Genomic DNA, 26,181 nt, shown 5'->3' with positions numbered 1-26,181 from the left:
TCCTTTACAACGTTCAAACTGGCAGCTTTAACCTGAGCCATTCCATTCTGGTCTGTTTTAAATAATGGGGTTTTGAGTAAGATTTTGTTTTTATTCTTTTTTACTTAAGCATAATTACCGTGGATTTGTCTAAGGCTTCATTTGAAGGTTTCCACTGCTATTATAAAAACAAAAAGAAAAAAAATAGTAGTTGGAAAATCACTGCTATCTATTATCACAATCTGCATGCATACACTTATATTTCCTAAAAAATAATCTCGTTAACACTAGAAAATAAGTTAATAGATTTTCTTTGACTCAGTCTCAGCCATGAGAAAAGTTTCTCAAAACCAAGTTATCCTCTCCAAGTTAACGAAAGCACAGGTTGGAAAACAAGCTACCTAGCATAGACAAAATACCTTTGCTATTGCTACTGAGAAATGATGATATCCATTTCTGACCACAGAACAGTTTAGCAAAGCATTTCAAAGGGGAAACAGAAAAGAAATTCAGTTATTCTAAATTAAGTCTTCACAGCATACTTCAATAAATTTAAAACATTTTAAAAAATTAAGTAGATCTTTAATTTTCTTTGTTAAATGTCTACTGTAAGGAAAGTATAGAACTACTTCACTGAAAGTTCAAGGACACCATCAACAGATATGAAGGCATGAAATTATACACAACATGATGAAAAAGTTTTACACATAGATCTTTTAAAAATTCTTCACATTGCCCTAATTTTAAGGCATTTCCAAAGGTACCTCACCCTTAGATCCAGCAGATATCCATTTGAAAAATCCAGACATTTTAATCTTAGTTTTCAGAGTTTTTGCCACTAATTTTGTTTTTGAGTTGTGTGGTTTGAAAAATTCACATTTAAAACTAATGTCGAAACTTTTTAACTAATATACCTACCTATTCTACTAAACATAATTTTAGTTTTGGAGAAAATTATCCCAAATTTTCTGTTTTACTTATATACAACAATTACCCCTTGATCATTTACCATCTGATTCCTTATATACAACAAAAATATCCTTAATTATTCGCCTATTTAAATCAACATGGCTTTCATTCCAGTAATTTTGAAATTATCTACTTTAATTAGTGTCATAATGAAAGTAGTCCAATATCACCATTCGACTTTGTGATACAGCTACGAAATACAATAGAATCTGATCATTGCTCTACAATGTAATGTGTATTTTAAAACATAGCTTACATTTTACTGTGAATGCGCTGTACTAAGATTATATCAGCTAAGGAAATTTTGATAGAACAAAAATCTTCCTAATGATTTTAATAAAACATACCCTAGTATTCTGAAGCGCTGTAAATTCCCAGCTCAGACAAACCCATATTTAATGTAAGAAGAAGAAACCTTCCTTATTTGGGAATTCAGGATTCTTGATTTCTAATATTTCTTGCTTCCTGCTGCTGCTCTATCCTCAATCACAAAGGCTGCCTACAGATAGCCCCCCCTAGAGAGAGAGAAGCAAGTGTTAAAGGTAAGTGCTTAAAGACTAAGTCTCAGTACCTATGCTTACAGCAAAGTTTGTATGTTCATGGGAATCTCCAGAACATATGTCTCTGCTACTAACAAACACAGCACATTATATAAAACTGCAGTTCAAAGTCAAATAAGGATGATTTAGAAATGCACACTACTAGAGGTCGGTGTTTATTTTAAAGCTATTTACCAGAACATATCCTTTTAAGTTGATGGTTCCAAGATATCTAGCCTGGACCTCCAAAGTGCTCAACCTGTAGTCAGCCTACACGTTCCCTACCACACTTAACCAGTTCTTTCAAGAAGGTCTTTGTCAATCCATATTAGTGAAACCGTGATTCTTTGTAACATATTTCAGGAATGTATTCCTGAAAGTCAAATGGCTATCAGGGACAAAATTAACACCGAGAAGGCATTTTCTCTAATGACTTAAAGGAAATCTTTCAGGTTCTCAAAGACACAACAGTTGGGTAGAATTGCTTTTAATTTTAATTTCTTTTGATATTTAATAGTTAAGACTTTCTTTTTCTAATACAAAAACAGAAAATTCTATAAACTACCTGTATAAATCATTTTACAAATTCTGATATTTAAAATGAGGCTACACAGAAATATACATTAATTTATCCAACTGGTAAAAACCGACTATGAAATGAAAGTCTATTACAATATGCTGTAGGTAATGAGTGTTCACAGTGTAAAAATTTTCTTTGTTCTATTAAGGATTTCACCAGAGGATTAATCTACAAGGTGAAAACAATGGGGGATTTGGAAAAAATTAAGTCACAAATTCAATTTCTGGAGAAATCAGAACTAGCAGCCTCTTGAACCCACGTTAAGGATAAAGAGAGACAGCCCTGAACCACCTATTGCACAGGTTGTGATATTTAAATGAAATAAAGTATTTGACAATGCTTTATGAATTATAAAGGTAAGTACTAATAGTAGCATTCCACAGGTATGTTTAAATTATTATTATTCACAGAGAACTACATAACAGAGAGGTTTGGTTTACTTCAGGAATAAAGAAAAATTAAAATTATAGGAAAAACTGATTTAAAAAATCCAGACAATAAAACTTTGAATTATATAATTAAAAAATTACATAATCACCAGAATGATGTGTAGATTTATATTCACAGTATAAAGGAATATCTGTATGTAAAATACATCAGTAGTCAAGATATGTCAGTCAGATTTTGATTTTTAATGCATTATTAATTCAAAAATGTACTCCTCACCTGTCTGCATTGAACACTGTTGTTTGACTTCTTCAAGAACTGTACATCACCACAGTAAGACTCTTCATTTCTAGTCTCATGAGAGAAAACATACCTTTGCCAACTGTCCAATTTTGATTTCATTAACCTCACTTTCTCAAACTGAAGCTGTCAGAATTCGATATGAAATAGAAGACTGAGGTAAATAAACTGAGAGAGGATAATTTATTTCTAGTAAGAAAGGTAATGACATTTTAAAAATTACTTAAAGATAAGAAAAATGCTTTATATTACTTAAAAGATAAAAGAACTCTGGTGATATCAAGAACCTCATAATCACATATATTATTGCATGTCCCTTTAAATAAAGTAAAAACTCTTGAACACTTCAAGTATGAACCATTTCCAAGTCATAAATTTTATTTTCTTAACCAGTGTGTGTGTGAACAGGGTATCTTCCCATCTATGGGGAATCATAATTATGATGAGCTGTCACCACTACAGCCATGTGTCAGACTTCTCTAGCCTTTGCCTTTCTGATTATTGATAGTTCACACATTGCTTAACAATGGGGACACGTTCTGAAAAAGGCGTCATTGTATGATTGTGCCATTAGAGACTTCGTTGTTGTGTAAACATCACACAGTGCACTTACACAAACCTAGATGGTCTAGCCTACTACACACCTACACTATATGGTACAGCCCCAGGCTATACCATATAGCTCCCAGGCTATAAGCCCATACAGCCCGTCACAGTATAAAACAGATTAAATTCAGCACAAGAAAAAATGATGCACTCAAGAGACAAGGTATTCACAAGATGTATGAGACTGCTGCCAGTTTAACACAGCGTACTGTTTTATAGCAAACTTTGTTTAATAGATAGAAAGAGTACATTCTAAAATAACAATAAAAAGTATAGCATAGCCCTGGCCAATGTGGCTCAGTTGGCTGGAGTGTCATCCCACAAACCGAAAGGCCGCGGGTTTGATTCCTGGTCAGGACACATGTCTGGGTTGTAGGTTCAGTCCCCAGTTGAAGTGTGTGCGAGAGGCAACTGGTTGATATTTCTCTCTCCCTCCCTTCCCCTCTCTTAAAAAAAAAAAAAAAGTACAGTATAGTAAATCATAAACCAGTACCATAGTTGTCACATCATCAACAAGTATTATGCCCAGTACATACTGTATTGCTATACTTTTATATGACTGGCAGTGCGAGGGTTTGTTTACACCAGCCCCACCAGATATGTGAGTAATGCGTTGTTCTTCAAGACTGCGATGGCTGTGACTTCAAAGCGAGAGAACTTTCCCGCTCCGCTACAGTCTTATCGGACCACTGTTGTAAACAGCCCATAACCAACCAGAATGTCGTCATGCAGTACGTGACCGTACTTTAAAATGTGCAAATTCAGACAGACAAACTTATGTGCAAGTTAAATACCCTGAATGTGTTTAGACTGTGTTTTTGCTCACAGTGTAGGTAACCTAAATAACTTTGAGAGGCTGATAAACTTTAGTATATTGGCGCTAGACATATTTCATCAGTTTAAGGGCTTTATTTTGTTTAATTTCAGATTCTCAGCTCTAATATTGATGCTTTAACAAAAATTTCAAATCTCCTTAAGTGTCGACTACTGTGTCTTTGTTTAGTTCAATATTCTCTCTCTACAATTTTATAAACCAAAAGGCTTACTTATTATGAGTTCCTTGAAATTAAACATAATTATAGTGGACATGCTTAACCTGAATTTGCTCTAGTGTCCTTAAGGGCAGGCAATTAGGCCATGGGACATTTAGGCCACCACAGGTTCCATTATCCTGAATCTTTTTGCTCTAAAGTGGATTCTATGAAATACCTAAAGTTCAGTTATTTGATCACTTTGAAGTCCTTACCTGGCTTTTGTTTTAAATAACCACAAACCAAAATTTTAGAGCATGAAGAGACTGAAATTAACTTTGGATATAGATACTTTAAAAACACAAAAACTTTTCAGGAATGTGTCCAAAACAAATATACTAGATTTTTATATACCTTAACTTTACTTGTTCCTTACAAAGCAGAATTTCTTCATGCCTAAAACGTTACGGGGAAAATAAATGAGTCCTTCTTTCTGGTTCTTGATATCCACTCTGAATCATATTTCAGTGAACCTTAAGTATAAATTTTCAGACAGTACAGCTGAATTTCTGAAAGACACATAAGACTAGGAAGATGGTCCTGCATACATTTTGAACTGTTTTCTTACTATGTATATATCCAACCACTATAAATCTCACTTTGGCCCTACCTGGTGTGGCTCAGTGGATTGAGCACTGGCCTGCGAACCAAAGGGTTGCCGGGTTTGATTCCCAGTCAGGACACATGTTTAGGTTGCAAGCCAGGTCCCCAGTGGGGGGGGCACGTGAGAGGCAACCACACACTGATGTTTCTCTCCCTCTCTTTCTCTCTTCCTTTTCCTCTCTCTAAAAATAAATAAATAAAATCTTAAAAGAAATCTCACTTTAATTTCTACCTCCCTGCTAGAAGTGAACATTAGTAAAAATTTAAACTACAGATCAATTTTTAAAAATTATTTTAATTTCAGGCTATCCCTTAAGGTACTTAGAAACAAATTAGCATTCAGAATCCTTGCCCTGAATGTCAAATAAACACTGACATAGTGATTTAAATGAAAGAATATTAGCATAGGGCCTGGACAATTAGTAGACTATGAATATAGACATTTACTTCCTAATCCTGAAATCCAAAGTAAACTGCATGCCTTCTCTTTAAAAGCAGGAGGGGTTTGAGTCCTGCCTGGTGTGGCTCAGTTGGTTGGAGCCTTGTCCCATAAACTAAGAGGTCACAGGTTTGATTTCCAGCCAGGGCACATACTGGGGTTGTGGGTTCAGTCCCAGGTTAGGGTGCACAGGAGAGGCAGCTGACTGATATTTCTCTCCCCTTTTCTCCCTTTCTCTCCCCCTCCCTTCCCCTCTCTCTAAAATCAATGAGCGTGTCCTTGGGTGAGGATAAAAAAGAAACAAACAAAAACAGGAGAGATTTGAGGAAAATGAGAAGAGATTAATAACTAATAGCCATGGAAAAAAACGCTAGTGAATCTAAAATCTGGTTCTATTTGTCAAAGTATATATATACACTTCAAAACACATCTAATTTTTATCATACCAATAAAAGATTCAAACTAAAAATTTAGTTCAAAGACTAAGTGATTTTGTTACACAGTATTCATTTATTACTTAAACAATTTATTAGTAGATTGTACTCTTCTTACTGCTCTATTTAATGGGTTTATTTAACTCCTCTGATGGTTGCGATCCCCATTAACGACAATAAAATAATTCAGAAGATTCTGTTTACTCTCCACTTTCAAGGTTAATTACTTTTGTTGACCACAACACCCTACCCCATCACAATTTAGTCACAATGGTAGTACAGCAGATAAGTGCACTTTTAAAAGCAATTTAGCCTCAATGAAATATTTATATGCAAGAGTAGTAACACAAAAGAAATATTACATGCAAGAAAGGTGTCGACTACAACATTATATATGTTATCAAGTATTTTCAACTTAAAAATGTTCAACAAGAGTTAAAAGCATAGGTAAGTTTAGCACTTACAGGGTTAAATACACACATAGTGTACAACCCAATAGTTACACTTCTAGATATATATAGACAAGCCAGGAACATGTACACCATAGTAAAGCTTATGGTTGTATGAGAGCAGGGGTGTCCAACTCATTTTCACCGGGGGCCACATCAGCCTCACAGTTGCCTTCCAAGGGCCAAATGTAATTTCAACTCCTTAACAGTTAAGGAGTAGTTACATTTATACAGTCCTAAAATTATTTTGGCCCATGGAAGGCAACCACAAGGCTGATGTGGCCCCTGGTAAAAATGGGTTGGACACCCCTGCTATTATAAAGAAGGATGGAGAATCATGTCTATTTTACAAATTCTAATTTTCATAGAGAGAAACACACACTCAGATTATGTTGCTGAACTTCACAATTATGTAGTCACTGAATACAATCTCATGAAAAGCACTAAATTGGAGCCTTCTACCCATCTGGAAATAGTGCTTCTCTACTGGAAGCAAATTTCTGTTTTAAAAATATTTAATCACAAAGCAAACCCAGACGCACTAAATTATCGCAGATGAAATCTTTAGTTGGGTAGTAGAGAACAGGCATTCTTTTTGTTTGTTTTCTAAATGTCAGAGTTCTCGGTCAGACTTGAAAACACTTTAAAACAAGTCCTTGGCAACCTCCAAATTATTCTTGGTGACTGTGTTATCCCTCTGGCCATAATCTTGGGACCAGAAGAGTAAAAAAAATCACCTCTGAGAATAAGCATTCTCATTTCATTAGTCAATGCTCCTGCAAACAGAGAGATTTATAATTATATCAAATAGTTAAATTAAACTCAAAATACTTTTCCCCTAAATATTTTCACCTATCCTTAGTCCCTCTCTGCCAAAGAGCAGTTTTAATCTAAACAGAACTGTTTCCAAGTATATTATTATGAATTCAACTGGTACAAATCTTCTCCTTCTCCCAAACCTCAGTTACAGTCAGTATACAGTTATGTTCTCCTTTCCATGCTATTTATGAAAATATGAGTACAACGGAGAACCCTGAAACCCCAATTACGTAATCAGTGAGTAATTCCAATGTGTTTAGGGATATCAAACAATTTGAATGTAATTATTGTTAAAAATATTTGACATTTGCCTCCTTTACTAATACTTATACACTGGCAAATCACTAATTCTGAACATATAGCATTAGTATGACAATGAATTATTTCACACCCCGTAACAATGGGCCTTATAATGAATATTCAGTGTACCAGTACTATGATAGACTCATGCAGGCCCAAATTGAGTCAACACAATAAATACATTAAAGTCTACAAGTGGCCTGTTTTTTAATCATTTACAATCTATGAAAAAATCGGTAATATCTCTAACTCAGAATTTGAAATTAGTTCAGACTAAATTAGAAAGTGCAGTTCTAAATTCATTTCTGCTTTCTAAGCTTTGAACCCTATGCCAAGTTACAGAATGCAGAAAACCAAATTTCCTCATCTGTAAAACAGAAGGACATTATTACATCTGCTCTGGTTATTCCACAAGGCTGCTATAAACAAGAAATCAAATAATCTATGTAAAAATTCTCTGGAAAATATAAAACACAAAGCAGACAGAACATATTAGTAGTAGTAAACAGATATTATCCCAAGAGGATCAGGTACACTGAAGATGAATAAATATATTTCTACCAGAAAAGAATACTTAATCTGTTATGCCTATAAAGTTATTAAAATTTTTAAAAGGTATATACTTAAATTTTTTACGAAAGAACAAAAGCTGAATATACTCACAGAATTTGAATAATACAGGGAAATTTTTCCAAAGTAAGGCAAACACATATTACTGTGAATAATATGAAAAGGAGCATCAAATCTTTAGACTAAGTGGAATGAAATCATGGTAAGAAACTAAAATACAATAATATTTAATATTTAAGACTCACCTCTGCCCATTTAAGAATACAGGTCATACAGAAGACATGATTACAGCTTTCTGGAAAACCAACTTCCTTCTCTAATAGGCAATTAAGACATATAGGACATCTGTCAGCTTCACTGTACAACAGAACGGTGGTAGCAGTATTATCTTTGTTTTCTTCACCTGTAAAGGAAAGCAGCCATATATTAAGTTCGCTAGACCACATGACTTATGTTCGTGGCAATATCATGGGCTAGATAACTATAAAGGGCCTTTCTGCTATGAAGTAATTAGATCTAGATACATTATAACGAACATATTCCTTGAGCACAATACTCCCAATATTAATTTATTTTTTTTTAATAGGGGAATGAAAAGAATTTTTCATGAATTTATTTTTAAAATTATCACATGGCTTGAAAATTTAAAAGTAAAACAATGTCACAGTGACAACTCTCCCACTCATATCTACCCCCATCCATCCAGTTCCATCCAACATTTAACAATTAAGCTTCCTCTCTGTTCTTCCCAAGATTTTGTTAGTGCATAGACAAGCAAACCCTAACACATGTTCTTTCAAATCTTTACACAAATGCTAGAACACTATACATACCAGTTTGCTTTTTTTGTGTTGTTTAATCTACTGATGAACATTCACCTATTTTCAAACTTTAGCTATTTCAACAATACTGCAATGAACAACTTTGTAATTTCACATTTTTAATAGTTTTTTATAGGATTAAATTCCTAAAATGAGTATGTCAGATCAACACGCATGTACATTTTTAATTTGGACATACCAAGTTATACCTCTAAGGGTTTGCACTAATTTAAACACCCACCAGCAATGGCACCAACATACAAAATTATGCATTGCTGACTCAAAAGTAAATAAAGGTAACTCCAAAATTCAACATAAAATAAAACAAAAATAAAGAAATGGTCAGTTGAAATGTGAACAGTATACACCAAGCAAACGGAAAATCTGGGGTCTTCCTGGGAGCAAACGTCCACACTAGTGTTAAGATCCGGAGAGTAACTCTTAGGACCAACCTTGGTAGGGAAACTTTCTGAGAGATTCCCATGTTAAGCCAGGACCCTCAAATGGTGCTAAAGTAGTTCCAGCATAGGTTCAAGGAAAAACAGACACAAATCCTCTGCAGGAAAGCAGCCTTAATTTAGTCCCCCAGGATTCCACAGATTAAATTTATTAAATATGAGCTCATAAACAAACATTACCACACCTAAGAAAATAAACTGCCTTGAGTAAGAATTAGCAGAAACAAGAATTTACTTAGATTTATTTTTATATTTATATGTTATGTTTATTTCTTATAAATTTATTTAGATACACATGGCTTCAAATATCAGAATTTTCAACTACTACATAGAATGACTGAACAGCAGAATAGACCCAGAAGAAAAAAGTAACTGTGAACTGGAAGAGAAAGAAAACTACTTAGACTGTAAGAGACACACAAGGAGACAGCACCTATGAAAGAGAGGTTGGAAAATGAGGTCAGACCCAAGTCTAACATAACTGAAGTCCAGAAGAAAAGAATAGAGAGGCAATGGTTAAAGCAGTAATGAGTGGGAAATGATAAAATAAACAAATAAAAAATGATATGCCAAATAGGAGATATGAAAATAACCTGTGCCTAGAAGCAATGTAGCAAAGCTGTACATTAATGATGAAAACAATACTAAAAGCAAAAGAGAGAAAAGACAGGTCATCTAAGACAGAATGACAAGGCTGAAAAGAATTCTTGATAGCAAAAAATGGCTAAACTAAGTGCTAAGGGGGTCGGGGGAGAAACTATCAATCCAGAATTGTGTATCTATCTCTGAATTGTTTTGAGGAGACAAAAATAAATACAAAAACTTAGATTTTATTCACCAACAGACTTTCCAGTAAAGAAACTTCAGGTTTTCTTTCAGAAGAAAAGGAATAGACAAAAACAACCCCCTCAAATATTCTATCTGTATCAAATACCATCTGTGGTGTTCAGAAAAACAAACAAAATGATGGATGACTACAACCTATAAAACTGGAGCAGGATGATCAGAGTTAAAATGTTCTAAGGTTCTTCTACTACTGGCCATGAAGAGTAAAATTAACTTTAAGAGCAGAGTAAAATACCACTGTTATTTTACAAACAAAACAAAAGACAACAATAACAGAAAAAGTAATTCATACATAAGTAGGGAGCAAAAATTCAGTAAGAAAAGACCTCAAGAAACCTAAAACCTTGATAAATCAAAAATAAGACATGAAGGGAGGGGGAAAAATATGTGCACTTCTTATTCAGGCAGCTTATTTCAGAATTTAAGAACAAAAATAAATAAAAATTAAAATCCTTGTATATTTTGAAATGTATACAAGTGAACAGTTTGAATACACTAAGTTTTGCTTTCAACAGAGGAACTTTATAAAAATGAAAAATTACCTTCCATATCTTCATACTCCTGATCTCCCACATTTAAGGTATATACAGTTCTCTTCTTCATTTGTCCTTGAAAAGGGATTTCCTACAGGATGAATTATAATAGAGAATTTTAATGTATGCCTTCTCCCAATAATATAAAAAAGACCCAAAATTATGAGAAATTATTTTACATGTGAAAGAAAACAGCACAAAAAGCCAATAAATTTTGTGGGTAATCCAGTACACTTCTATAGTCCTTGCCATCAAGCACACAGTCTTACTGAAAGGAAAAGCCTTAAAAAGTATTAAGGCAACAAAGACTAAATGATAAATTGTGTGGTCAGACATATAAATATAATTGGAGCTTAGAAAAAAAGAGATCAATTTGGACTAAATTTTGCAACTAAGGTGATAGGTTATATACGTTGTGGAATTCAAGGCAATAAACGAGAAACATAGTATAAAGGAAAAAAACATTTAGCTAGGCCAATCTGACACGAACAAGAATGAATGAGTGAAAAGTGTAAGAGTGTATGTGTATGTCCTGAGGAAGGATGAGCACGTATACCAAGTTCATCTGAAAGATTACAGTGAGGGGTAAGGAAAGCAATAAGCAGAGCAATGTAAATCAAGTAGGGTTAGATTATAGAGGTATCTCTAATGGTTGATGAGAAGTTTAAATTCGATCTTATAGATTCCCCTGAAGAAGATTAACATGATAAAAGTGATGTAAGTGATTATTTTCAAAGAATGACCTGAAAGCAAAGCACAGAATGGGTTTCAGTGGGGAGACAGGAGAAGCCGAGAGATTTGCATAGCTAGGATAACTGGCAGTGAAGTGGACAGAAAAGCAAGAAATTAAAGAGTTCAAGAATCTCTGAGATTTAGTGACTAAATAAAAAAATAACAATACAGGGAAGGGATCAGATTATTCTGGCCTAGAGAATTAGAAAAATGGTGATTACAAGAGGCAAACGAGAAATGTGTTAGTAAATTTGTTAGTAAAGGGAAACAAAGGTATGAGGTAAAAGTTCTTTAAATCAACTCTTAGAATTCTTTCCTGGATTGATGCAAGGCATGATTTCAATGAATGATTCAAATACTTTATGGAATAGCTAGCACAAGAAATCACTAATTTCATCTGTTATCATTCTCCCACATGTGTATTTTAAAAATTAAGTTTTCCTAAATAATTTACACATGCTAGTTTCTACATTAAAGGAATCCACTGCCCAGGAATATTCTTTATTAGGTAAATAAGAATAAATGTAGAGGCCTGCCTTTGGTTCAACACCCAACTGTAAAGCAGAAGATAAGAAATTTAGTAGAATATTGTACATAATAATAATTTAAAGGTTTTAGTGGATTAAGAGTTTGAAATGAGTCAGGAAGAGTTACTTAAAAAGAGTCAATTCAATCACAGTCTACCTTAATAAAAGTAGAATGTCAAACTGGAAAGGAAAACTTCTCACTCAGCCTACATGTACAACATCTGTTTTAGTGCTAGTGCTGTTCTTCAGGGACAAACAAAATGATGAACATCCAGGGAAGGTGACTAGAATGGTGACAGCCCTGGAAACGTAACATATGCAGAAAGGTAAAGTAGTAAGACTGTTTATCCTGGAAGAACCTAAAGATTAAGGAGGTGGTTAGCAGTTATCTTCAAATGAAATGGGATGTTCTGCAGGGAGGTAGAATAACCTATCGGTGAAGGTATTCAAAGAGAGACTCAACAATGTATCGTGGGACTTTTTTTATCCAAAGGTTAGTGAGTGCTATAGACATATATTAGGCAATGCCCCAAGTACAGAACTGATTAAGATACAAAGTCCTGCCTTTATATTCTACTGGGAGAGATAAAGTAAAATATCTAGTGCATTAGATGTTGAGAAGTGCTGTGGAGAAAAATAAAACAATACAATTATTCTTAAAAGCCATACAATTAGTATGGTTAATAAGTGAGAAAGTGGAGAAGCTGTTACTTCATACAGAGTGTTTAGAAAAAACCTTTCTCACAAAGTGACATGTGACCTAGCAATCTGAAAGAAGCAATAGAGTTATGTTGGTATCTGGAGAACTGAATTCTAGGCAAAAAGAACAGCAAATACGAAAAGTCCAAAGGTGGAGTAGAGGAGCATGTCTGGTGTGTTCAAGAAACAAAAACCGATTAACATAGCTAGAATACAGTACGAGAGGAAAAGTAGATGAGGACAGAGAGGTAATAGAACATAAAATCATTTTAAAGACTAAGGTATTTGCTTCTTTGAGTGAGACAGGCCTATAGGGGATTTTACTCAGAAGAGGTGGCAAAGCAAAAAGCAGAGGCCAGCATGGCAACTACTGCAATTATCTAGAGGCACAAGACACTGGCTTGTACCATAGTAGCAGCAAGTATGATGAAAAGTGCTCAGAGTCCAGCTGTGTTTTCAAACTGCAGCCATCAAGATTTGTGGACCAGATCGAATGCACAGTATATATTAGAGGATAATTCCAAAGTATTTTGAACTGAGCAACTACAAATGATGGCCTTACTGAGACAGAAGATTACTCTAAAAATATTCAGATAGCCCTGGCTGGCGTGGCTCAGGGGGCTGAGCGTAGGCCTATGAACCGAAAGGTTGCAGGCCAGGCCCCCCGCTGGGGGAGTGCAAGAGGCAACCAGTCAACGTTTAATGTTTCTCTCACACATCAATGTTTTTCTCCCTCTCTTTTTCCCTCCCTCCCCTCTCTCTAAAAATAAATAAATAAAATCTTTTAAAAAATACAAATTAAAAAAATTAAAATATTTAGGTAGTCATAGGTTTTTCTACTTGATATTCATTCACTCAGCAAGACAGTATCACCCTAGCCAGGTAGTTCAGTTGGTTAGAGTGTCATCCTAATAAACCAAAGTTGCAAGTTCAATCCCTGGTCAGGGCACATACAAGAAGCAATCAATGAATGCGTAAGTAAGCGAAAACAACAAATCAATGTTTCTCTCTCTAAAATCAATAAACTAACATAAAAATTAAAGACAGTATCAGTATCACCTGGGGAACTTGTTACAAATGCAAGACACTTCAGGCACAATCCCAGATTTAGTGAATAAGAATCTGCATTTTTATCAAGATCTGTACATAATTCATATGTATTCATTAAAGCCTAGGAAACACTGCTATAGACAACTTCCCAATTTAATTGAGTTTAGAGTCATATTGTGCTCCTGTATGATCTATAATTGAGAGTAATTCTTTATTTGGGGAAACTCATACTACAACCTGTCCCCCATTGTCTTAAATATTTAAAAAATATATTTAAGTCGGTGTTAATTCAATGTGGTAAAATGTTAATTGGAAAGTTAACAATATTTTTAAAACCTAGGAATTTTTCAGAAGATGTAAAATACCATCCTTTCACGTAGCTAAATAATTTATGTCCCACTAAATAGTTCATGCTATTTTCACATTTCCTCCCTTAAGAACATTAAGTTTATATTATTTTTACATTCATATATCATTATAATTTATATTTTACAATAAGTAGTGTCTTCTCTGTTTTAACTCATGTGATAAAATACCTAACAGCTTATCACTGAGAAGCTAAGAGACCTCAGTCATGTTACAGATTGCTTTTCCTTGTATGTTAGAAATCTGCTTTAAAAGCTGAGTGTCACAAACTTTTAGAAGTTGTGTGCTTCTTCTGGAACATTTCATTCATTAACGATTTCCATACCTAAAAAACAGTTATGCCACACTACCAGTTTATTTATTCAAAATTATAGGGTCTTGGCATTTCCACTAGATAAAAGTTTCAAATTTCATTTCAACAACTCGCAAGCTGTTTATGTTTATCTGTTCTATCTGCCTAGACTCTACTTTTTAATCTACGAATCCAGGGTTTTTAAATACCAGTTTTGCTTAGAACTTCCAGCAACAGGAGCACAGGAATACAATACAGACTCATGGTCTTAGCCAGTAATTCGTGGTTACTAAAGGACCTAAGAAATAAGTATGGGCAGCCAGGACTATCCTTCCTTGTGGTTTCCAGAAAAGTTAGATATAACCCAATTTCATGATTAACTATTTTTGACTCTATAATCGTAAGTCATATATATTTATTTATTTATTTATTTATTTATTTATTTATTTATTTATTTTAAATTATGGTGAGTGGAGATCCAGGGAGAAGGAATTCTTTTTTTTAATTAAAAAAAAATTATTTTAGAAAGAGGGGGAGGGAGGGAGAAAGAGAGGGAGAGAAAACATAGATGTTGTTGCCTTCTGCCTTCTGCCATCACCCCAATGGGGGCAGACCACAGAGTCTGCAACCAAGCATGTGCCCCAACCAGGAATCGAACTGGTGACATTTCGGTTTGCAGGACAATGCCCAACGGAGCCACGCCACCCAGGGCAGTCATATTCTATCTAGACTACTTATTACTAAGTTCTGTAAGTTAATTATCTATAAATCAAACTTAATTTTCTTTTAATTTTAGTTTACCTCAAATAAATTTCTAAGAATGGATGTTCACCCTAGATTTTAGGTAAACTCTTTACTTTTCAGATGATTTTAATTTGCAAATTTCAATCTTTAATGTCTCTTCCCAGGTTGTACCTTTCCAAGCTAAAATACCTTTTAAGTCAATTATCCCTCATACAATGATTTTAAAGTACTTCTACCTTCCAGGTTGCCTTTTCTATTACTGTCTCTGTTATGTATTGAAAATACTAATCCAAGTATGTTCATAAAACAGTTTGGGAAAAATAAATGGCCTACCCTTAAAATTGTGTTTATCATAAAAGCTATCAACATTTAGAATGTGGAATGAAACAAAACCATTGACATTAAACAGTTTCCAGGAACTTAACACACATTTTCCCACACAAACGCTGGAATACATGAACGTGTGAGTCCCAGGCCAGCCCTTACAGTGAACAGTTGTACTCTTGCATATAAGAATGTTCAGTTCCCCAGAACGGTGCTGCCCAATAGGGAATTGTTCTATAAAGCACTTGAAATGTGGCAAGTGAAAAACTAAATTTTTAATTTTATTTAAGTTTTAATTAATACATAGTCCAATGTGGCTACTCTGATGGGTAGCACAGCTCTAGGATATCACTACCATCCTCTATAACGGAAAATTGCCTCAAGTTATACCAGCAATGCTAACGATGTATTTTCTACTATAGCAGTTGCTGGAGCACTTCAAGGAACCAGACAAAGGACCAGAGGTTTTTGGTAACAGAAACTAAACTTTGTAGGTTTGGCTGGCTCCATTTAAAATTCCTATCCTTCCTCCTATCTCCCCATCTTGTCCTCTTCCAAAGTGTGCTTCCTTCCATCAACTACAAAACAGAACTCCTTTCTTTTCCAGTTCACTTCAAAACTCCCTGTTCTTGCTTCCTCCTACTATTCTTCAAGCAAACCCACAGTATCTAAAGAAATCAACATCCTAGTTATAACTATAATGTTAAGAGTCCAACAGATCTAGATTCAAATCCCACTCTACTACCATGTAATTAATGGCTGTTATTACCATCACTGCTAGTAAAAACAGAAAAATAGGGAACAGTAATAAAATTGTTGTTTGCCCAATTTCTTTGTTTTCCCTAGACAAAAGTGAAAGACAAAGGCAAACACAAGACTGAAAAAAAAAGACAAATCAACAATTCTAACAAACTGATCGCCGAATCTAGTAAAATATTTTGTCAGAAAAGTACAATGAGATCCTTTGGGTACAAAGAAAGAAAAAGAAGGTATAGAATGGCTATGAGGAAGTTTAATTCTGTTTCCCACCCCATTTCTAAACCCAATCCTGCCATTACAGACTCTACTATAGAAATGGGAGCCAGGGTTGAATGGTAACGACACTGAGCGAAAGTACGGGCTGTCGCTATGTTGGGCACACTTAAGCCAAGGACAAAGCACACTTCATGAAGATGCTAAGTACTATATCGATTTGTATGGCTAAGGTATTCAGAGAATCCACAGTGACTCTCTGAACTTTTCTCATAGATAGGCTATTCCTATTTATTCTTTATTTCTAGGCTATTCCTATTTATTCTTTATTTCTAATCTTATATCCAAGATAAATCAGTCCCCAAATTCAACCCTCTGTCCAAAAAACTTCAATTAAAAAAAAGGGGGCATTCAGAAATACTCTGAGAGATGTATTTCAGTGATCAATGACTTAGGCACTGGTATTAGGCAAACTTGTGTGTATGATATCGTCTACCAATGATATGCATCCAAATGTTAACCATTACTATTAATGCAGCATCTTCCATCCCAACCCCAGTCTCAAAATAAAGTGCCTCGCAATTATCTACTCAAAAATTTGATTCTACCTATAAGTATGTTATTTTCCCTCGGAGAACCCATGAGCAAGGCTCTTTTTCAATGATGTCTAGGGAGGGATTCTATCCATTATTGTAGTACAGTGGACAAAAAACTGGCTGTGTTTTTATTTATTATTATTATTTCTTAATCCTCATGCAAGGACATTTTTTCATTGCTTTTAGAGAGAGAGGAAGGGGGAGAGAAGGAGGGGGGAGAAAGAAAGAGAGAGAGAGAGAGAAACATTGATATAATAGAGAAACACTGATGTAACAGAGAAACATTGACTGGTTGCCTCGACTGACCAGGACCAATCCCGCACCTAGGCAAGTGCCCTGACCGGAACTGAACCCACAGCCTTGCAGTGTACAATGCGATGCTATGCTCCAACCAACTGAGCCACACCAGCTGGGGCAGAGTGTTTTCTATAAATAAAATTTGGTTGAAGCACAGCCATGCTTATTCCTTTACATATTCCCCATGGCTGCTTTTGCATTACAATGACAAAGGTGAATAATTGCAACAGAAACCATATACTCTGCAAAGCCTAAAATAATTACACTCTGGCCTGTTTTATAAAAAGTTTGCCAATCCTATTAAAGACTATAGAATATTGCCCAGCTTGGAGGTGTGGTTCAGTCTCTCATTATAGAGGGCTATTCAAGCTTTCTTAAGATTAGGACTGTATCTACATTTGCATTCAATCTGTACTCTGGCACAACAGCTACTTATTACACATTTGGGTCAATGGTTCTGCAATGTCATCTTTGATTTCCTTTAGAATTCCCCTGAAGGCTATGTAATCTTGTTGATTTATCTACCTTTATTTTATTAGTCTGGCTTAAACTATCACAAATATATGCCCTACTGCCTTCAATTTATTCACATCAGAGTAAGGTTAAGGCAATTAACTCCTTCAGCCTGATAGTTATTTCCTTTCTAGCTTCTTTGCTACATAAATCAACTGACTCCTGCTTCTGATATGTCACTGTTAATTTTTTAATCCCTTGCAGAATGTTCCGCAAGTATTATTTTTCTTACCTGAATTCCACCTTATAACAATTTTGTCAAACTTTGTAAGTAGACTAGGTTATTCTGACTATTTTTGTTTAGAATATCCTTAACGTACATGTTTGGTGCTGAAGTTTTCACACTGGTACTCTTCATATACAGGCAAGAATGTTCCTTTAGCACAGGTTTTAGAAAAACTCTGGGTTCAAACCTCACTAGTTGTATGACCTCAATCTCTTTAAAGTCCGTTTTCTCATCCGTAAAATAGAGATACAGTAGTAACCACTTCAGTCATTATAAAGGTTAAACCACATAATCACATAATCCGTTTAAAATGCCTCACACATACGTGCACAAACACAAGAACCCCCCACCCCAAGTGGGTTTCAGGTACAGCATGATAAATCTGTGCGCCTTGAACACATTTTCATTATTAAAAAAAGAAAACTCCCGCATTTCAAATATTCACATATAGAAGAAAATGGTATAAGTAAAAAGTTCACAAAATTTAAATTGTCAAATATTTTTTCAAACATCTTATAACACAAGCATAAATAAGTTCCTTATTCTACACTGGTGATATTTATCAAGATTCTGGTTTACCTGGAAATAAAAATGTTGAACCAAGACACAAAGTCTAGGGTAAAAAGCAAATAAGCCTAAAATTTTTGTATCCTATTTTCTACTTTATATAAAAAATGGTAAATAGCTGTAACATATGGCAACTCTAGAGAGAGAAAAAAAAAGAAGTAATGGTTAAGCTATAACCACAAAAGCTATACCTAGGCAGTGTTATTTACTTATCTGTTTTCTAAGAGTGTCATTTAAAGTGTTTAATGAGTATACAAACATTCACAACCCTTCTTACCTGTAAGATTCTTCAGGTCAAGCAGTCAGGTTCAATTTTCCATCAAAGTATTCTGGGGAGGGAATTATAAATATTAGTCCCATTTTATTCACTTTCACTCAGCTGCTCCTGTATTTAACTTGAGTTCAGAAGAAAAGATACTGGAAAGTATAAAGAACAACTTATTCCAGAGGGCCCCTGGATGTGAAAACCATTTATTTAGAATGTAAGACATTTTGACAGAGTAACTATATGCCTTCAAATATAAAGATACACGTAGGTGCTGAAGGCCAACAATAATAAAAACATTTTATTCAGTGAGGCAGAAGCACGAGTCACTTTCAGCATATAGGAAAAACATAGGCCAATTAAAAACAAAGTAATGGGTCACATCACCTTAGAAGGCAATGTAGAAAAAAAATACACAAAGAAGATACTTAAACATCCCAGCACTTCAACAACTACTAGAATTTAAATTATTTCCTGAACTAAGGATCTTAAAAGTATCCTCAACCAGTCATCACTTTTCTTTTTCCAAATAGGCCCTATACCAGACCCCCCACACTTCCACAGCCTGATTCTAATTTATTTATTTAATAAATATTTAGTCAGTTTCCCTATTTTGTAGGCACCACTAGGCCTGAAGCACTGACACACCTGACGAAAACAGAAATCAACAATTACATTGCACTGTAGCAGGTATAGTAATGGGCTAAGGACATTAAACAAGCATACAATGAGCATCAAATCTTTTCAAGATTTATGTGTTTATAAAAAAGGCTTCCCAACTGAGACCAAATAGATTAAAAATGTATTTTTCTACCTACTCCCCATTATAGCATTTCCATCTTTATGGACTCAGAATTGAAACTGTCATTTTTAACATGATAATGAGGATTTTAATGAAAAAAAAAAAAGGATACATGCAAATAAGAGCACACGTGTCAGGTGAGGTTGCAGCCATTTCAGACCTTCTCTATGGAAATGACCGGTGGGCAATGAAAGCTACATTGTGCCTGACCCCACAGCATAAAGGCTTATGGCCAGAAGAGGTTTTTCAGACTAATTAACATATTTATTGGTGGAGAGAAGTACCTTTTTCTTCAAATTTTATAAACTAGTACATTTTTACAAATTATCTGAGTATATTAATTATCTAACCCAACAACATGAATTTTAAAAATAGCACAGGCCTTTAATAAACAAAATGTTTATCCCTTCAACACATCAGTTTCTTTCTATTCGTGATCATGGTAGTTACATATTTTTTCAACATCATATTATTTCAGTTAAAAATAAAATTCTTGCCATGGCTGGTGTAGCTCAGTGGATTGAGCACATGCCTGCAAACCAAAGAGTCACCAGTTTGATTCCAAGTCAGGGCACATGCCTGGGTTGCAGATCAGGCCCCCAGTAGGGGAAGCACAAGAGGCAACCACACATTGATGTTTCTCTCCCTCCCTTTCTCCATCCCTTCCATGCTCTCTAAAAATAAATAAATAAATTCTTAATCAGGAAGTAAAATGAAGAACCAGTAAATTAGGATATCTATTTATAAAAACAGCAACAAAATTTTTACTTCTACCAATAGCTTCATTACACCCAACTTTACAACTACCAACCAATAACAAAAGAGAAATGGATATGAAACTCAGAATATCAATTTTTGTTTTCATGGAATCATTTATAAGCTGCTAATATCCAAATATTTGTGGCCCCCCCACCCATCCAAGTCATAAGCTGAAATCTTAAGCCCTAATGGTAACATTATTTAGTAAGTGGGGCCTTTGGGAAGTGCTTAAAGTCCTATGGGTGGAGCCCGCATAAATTGGATTCATGCATTATAAAAGAAAGTCCAGAGAGATCCCTAGCCCCTTCCACCACGTGAAGATGAAGATGCAAGGGGAAGTCTGCTACCCAGAAGAGGACCCTCACCCTCTTCTGGCACCTTGATCTTGGACTTCCAGCCTCCAGAACTATGAGAAATCGATTTCTGTTGTTTATAAGCCACCCATTTTGCAGTACTTATAGCAACCGAAACAAACTAAGACAAATGCTCTGTTTTTGGTTACTACCGCACGTCAGTCCCTGGTTATACTTTCCAGCTCAGTTTTAAAAAAAAGATTATTAGTGATTTGGTTGCCTGTCAGCAACTGATCAACAGCAGCAATTATCTAGGACCCTTTCATACTCAATTCCTTCATTCTGGACCTATCCAGAAAAAGGCTCATTTTCCAAGCACCATTGTCTGATGAACAAATGATCCTCTATCTTGTTTACCAGACAAACTGAAAACAAAGATGATAAAGCCACCCACACTTATAGGTCTTACAATAAAATCAACCTCGTACTTCAGAAGGTCTCTAAAATTCTTGCACACAATATCTGCAACAGTGAATGAGTACCAAGAGTCCGCAAAGCACATCACCTCATACTATTAGCTCTATGACGACCAATAACCTAATTATTGAAGTCATTTTTAAAGGTTTATAAATAAAGAATTTTTTTAAAAAAATCTCAAAATGAAAGGCAAGCCAGAAATTCTCAGGCAGAAAACAGATCAAAATGAAAATAGAAAAAGTTTTTCAAATGTACTCTAATTATGGGAAATTAGAGTTCATGAAAACTATGCTGTAAAGAGAAATTAATTTTTCTATTTTCTTCTACATGTAATGTAGCATCATCTCCTCAAGAAGGTTTATGCTGTTACACACAAACAGGTTCACAGATACAGTGTGGGGCAAAAGTAGTTTACAGTTGTTTGTGTGCAAAATAAAACATTAATTAATAAAGAACAATAAACTGTGTTTCTCCTTCTCACAACTATAAACCTACTTTTGCCCCTCCCTGTATGTTGGGAAAAAAAAAGTATAATTGACAAACCATATTTAACTATGACCTAAGGAGATTCAGGTTGACATCACATTGTAAAATAGATAAGTAAGTTCTAGTTCTGGGTAAAATGGAGTAAGCACATTCCACCTTGTCCATCTCACTGAAACTATAAAACCTGGACAGAATAAATGGAGCAGCTAATTGAAAATTCAAAAGTTAATAATAGCAGGTGGATTTGGGAAGAGGCTAGAACCTGTTATATTATCACTGGCAGTGAGTTTCTAATTTTTTTCCACATCCAGTTTTGCCCAAGTCTGGGCTTAATGGAGCCGTAAACCTAGAACGTGGTCACTGATAACGAAGGGAGCTCTAGGAAAAGCCCTCTAGCTCTGTCCAAGAAGTGGGAAAGGGGACTCTTAATACTCAGAAAAAGTAAAATAAATCTCTCTCTCTCTTCTTCCTCTGTTCTTCCTCCTTCGGGTCCCAGGTCCCAGGTAATCCTATGGAGGTACTGGCTACAAGGGTGGCAGCAGCAGGGTCAGCAGGAGCCTAAAATTCTGAGGAAGAGGGACCACCCTCACTTCCTGAAGCAACTCTGGCCTAATTTCATTGATTTTTCTCTCCTGTCTCCCTGTCACTTGATTCCAGATGCAAGTGTGGAAAGTACACAACACAGTGGAGTAAATGAATACCAAGCTTTCTAGATAGAGGACAGAAAAAAGGGCCCCAGAAATTTAGAAAATACCATGGATATAACAGACAGGAAAGAGCTTAAGAGAGTAACCTATAAATTATTTATAAACTCCCAGCTTGCCCCTGAACTGCACATGTATATAGATTTAACCAACCATAAGCAGCATACCATAGATTCTGAATACTAAAAAATGGAAATAAACCCCCAATGGCTACTGGGTAGTGCACACATGGAAAAAATCGAATAGAACTCACTGCAAAAGTTTGGAAAATAGAACAGAGATTAAAACTACAACCTACAGAAAGTGGTTGGAACTTGTGCCCTCAACCAAACTGCCTGCCAAAACAAAAATATCATCATTCCCATAGCATTTAAACAAGACACTAAGTTTCAAAACATAATGTTCAAAATGCCCAAAACACAATCAAAAATTGTTTGGCATAGAGAGAACAAAGAAAATCTCAAAGTCATGTGAGAAAATCCAACCAACAGAAACAAACACCAAGATAACACAGATATTAGAGCATTGGGTAAATTATCAGACAAAGATTTTAAGCAGGTATTAAAATGCTCCAATAAGTAAGAGCATATACTCTTTAAACAAGTGGAAAGCTAGAAAATCACAGCAAAGAAGTAGAAGATATAAATAATTATCAAATGAAAATTTTAGAACTGAAAAATGTAAAACCTGAAATAGAAAACATACTAACAGACTCAATAGCAGAATGGGAAGTCAGTGAACTTGAAGACAAATTAATAGAAATTACCCAATCTGAACAGTAAAGAGAAGAAATATTGGTTCGCAGGCTGACACTCAACCCACTGATTCAAGGGTTTTTTTAAAAGATTTTATTTATTTATGTTTAGAGAGGAGAGGGGAGGGAGAAAGAGAGGGAGAGAAACATCAATGTGTGGTTGCCTCTTGCACGCCCCCTACTGGGAACCTGGCCCACAACCCAGGCATGTGCCCTGACTGGGAATCTAACCAGTGACCCTTTGGTTCACAGGCCGGCACTCAATCCACTGAGCCACACCAGCAGGGGTGAGAGAAGAAATACTGAAAAACTATTACTGTCCCAGGTATACCAAAACCCTCACATTCATGTCAAGAGCTCAAGAAGGAGAGGAAAATGAGTGCAGTGGGAGGAGGAAGAAAGGAGGAGGTAAGGGAGGAAGAAACAGCAACAACAATAATAATGGGTAGAAATGTCCCAAATTTGGAGGAAGACAGAAACCTCTAGATTTAAGAAGCTCACAAACCCCAAACAGGGTACTTCCAATGAAATCCATACTCAGACACATCACAATCAAACCACTGAAAATTACAAAGGAAAAATCTTGCTGGCAAACTGAAAAAAATAATGTATTATACTTATGAGGGGAAGGGGGTTAATTATTCGAATAACTACTGATTTCTCATCATAAACTATGTAGGCTAGAAGGAAGTAGAACTATAACCTACAATTCTTAATCTAGTGAAATTGTCCTGGAGGAATAAATGTGAAATATAAGACATTCTTAGTTGAAGGAAAACTGTAAGATTAGTTGCCAGCTCTAAAGGAACTGCTAAATGTTCTTCAGTAAGAGGAAATGGAACACAAGGAATAATGGAAGAGCAACAGAAGTGGTAAGTATTTAGGTAAATATAATTAACTATTCTGCTCTTGAATTCTTTAAAATGATTGCCAATTAAAAGCAAATATAAGGCTTCCAATACATGCAGATGTAACACAAGACAATTATAACATAAAGGGGAAGGAGAAGGGGACCTATATGGTGGAAAAATTTCTATATTTCACCTAACGTACTAAAATACTGATTCTAAGAAGATGAAATATAAGTATATTATAATCCCTAGAGCAACCCCTTAAAAGTTATATAGAGGCAAAACTCAACAAATTAAAATGGAACACTAAAAATTGTGTTCCATAACCCAAAGAAAGAGGTTACAGAACACAACCAGAAAGAACAGAAAATAAAATGGTAAGCCTAAACCCTAATGTATCAATAGTTAAAATATGTGAGATACATTGAAAGTATTACAGGATTATGGAGCTTATATCAGAAAGGGTCTCAAATCAATCATCTGAACTTCTACCTTCAGAAACTAAAAAGCAAAATATACACAAAGCAGGCAGAAGGAAGGAAACAAAGCAGAAGTAGATAAAACTGAAAACAGAAAAACAGAGAAAAATCAATGAAACCAAAAGCTCTTTCACCAGATCAATAAAATGTAAACCTCTAGCAAGACTGATTAAGTATAACAGGACTGAACAGCCCTAGCACTATTTAAAGAAATTGAATTTATAGTTAAAAGTCTTCCAAAAAGGAAATTTCCAGGCCCAGATAATTTCCCTAGTGAATTTTACTAAACATTTAAAGAAGAAATAATATTCGTTCAATACAATCTTTTACAATCTTCCAGAAAACGAAAGATAAATACTTCCCAACTCATTTTATGAGGCCAGCATTATCCTGACACCAAAACCAAAGATAATACAAGAAAAAAACTGATATACTGGATTTCATAAAAATAAACTGTGGTGTACAAACAGGCAGTTATAGAATTAAGTCACAGGGTTGTGAAATACAGCACAGGGGATTATGGTCAATGACATCATAACTTTGCATGGTGACAAATAGTTACCAGACTTAGTATGGTGATCACAACATAAGGTATATAAATGTCTAAGCACTATGTTGTACACCTGAAATAAATGTAATATTGTATGTCAACTATAAAAATAGCAAAAAATTTTTACCCTATGGTACACTCATCCATACAGTAGACTATCACTTACAAAAAGGAATGGCCTAAGTTGTTTTACTCAACAACTTAAGATGAATTTTTAAAGACAATATACTGAGAGCTTCTGAGCTGGTGAACACATGGAGACGTGGGAAGAGTGGCTGGTGCATAACAGGAGAGGGTATGGAAGCTCCAAAACCCTTCCCGCCTATGCTGCCCTATGCCTCTCTCCCATCTGGATGTTCCAGAGTTATATCTTTTTACAATGTATCGGTGATCTAGACTTGACAAATTACACAAATAAGACTCTGGACCTTTGTAGAATTAAATTAAGGTGGTCATATTTATGCACGTATATTACCAGAAAAAACCCCCACTTTCTGCAAAGAGAACCAATGGATCAATCCCTCAGCCAGAAACTCCAAACCAATGAAATGTAATTCAATTAAAAAAACACATGTATTAAGTACTTAAATACAATAAAATAAAGGCAATCTTTCGAGTGAAAGAAGCCAGTTTCAAAAGGTTTCAGACCACACAATTGCATTTATATGACATTCTCAAAAGGTTAAAACTGTAGTGATGAAGAACTATTATCAGTGGCTGCCTGGGATAAGAGAAAGTTTGAGTACAAGCTCAGCATGAGAGAGTCTTTTGTGGGGGATGATGGAACCATTCTAAATCCTAACTCTGGTGGTGATAATACAAGTTTATATATGTTAAAATTCACAGAACTACATACCCCAGAAAGGTGAATTTTACTGTATGTTAATAAAATTTTTTAATGTTTTTAAAAGTAAAGACTAACATGAGAGCAAGTGGGGGAAAGAATATAATGCTTTCAACAAAGGTACTTTTTTTTTAATCTTTACCCAAGGACATTTGTTCATTGCTTTTAGAGGAAGTGGGAGGGACAGAGGGGGACAGAAAGAGGGAGAGAGAAGGAGAGAGACATAGATGTGAAAGAGAAACACCAATTGATTGCCTTCTCCTACCCACCCTGACCAGGGATCTAACCCGCAAACTGGGTACGAGCCATGACTGGGAATTGAATCCATGGCCCTTTGGTTTAAGGGATG

At 35.1% G+C, this 26,181-nt stretch overlaps 1 protein-coding gene across 6 annotated transcripts in view; it reads right to left on the bottom strand.

The window, feature by feature from the left end:
* The window catches only part of SCAF11 (SR-related CTD associated factor 11), a 70,313-nt gene that overhangs the window by 31,329 nt on the left and 12,803 nt on the right, over window positions 1-26,181 (bottom strand). For 2 of the 6 annotated variants that reach the window (XM_024575742.4, XM_024575744.4), the window contains exons 2-5: window positions 18,846-18,897; window positions 10,673-10,754; window positions 8,251-8,408; window positions 119-157 (exon numbers count right to left, since the gene is read on the bottom strand). In XM_024575742.4, coding sequence (XP_024431510.2) covers window positions 119-157; window positions 8,251-8,408; window positions 10,673-10,733 — 258 coding nt within the window. In that variant the 5' untranslated portion in view covers window positions 10,734-10,754; window positions 18,846-18,897. Of the gene's footprint in view, window positions 1-118; window positions 158-2,733; window positions 6,502-8,250; window positions 8,409-10,672; window positions 10,755-18,845; window positions 18,898-26,181 lie in introns of those variants that run through there. The other 4 variants (XM_024575743.3, XM_045184395.3, XM_045184396.2 and 1 more) reach the window with 4 other exon arrangements.

The sequence above is a fragment of the Desmodus rotundus genome, chromosome 3, assembly GCF_022682495.2.
Source record: "Desmodus rotundus isolate HL8 chromosome 3, HLdesRot8A.1, whole genome shotgun sequence".
Lineage (NCBI taxonomy): Eukaryota > Metazoa > Chordata > Mammalia > Chiroptera > Phyllostomidae > Desmodus > Desmodus rotundus.
The sequence above is the reverse complement of the archived record's forward strand: the minus strand, read 5'-3'. Positions and strand labels throughout refer to the sequence as shown.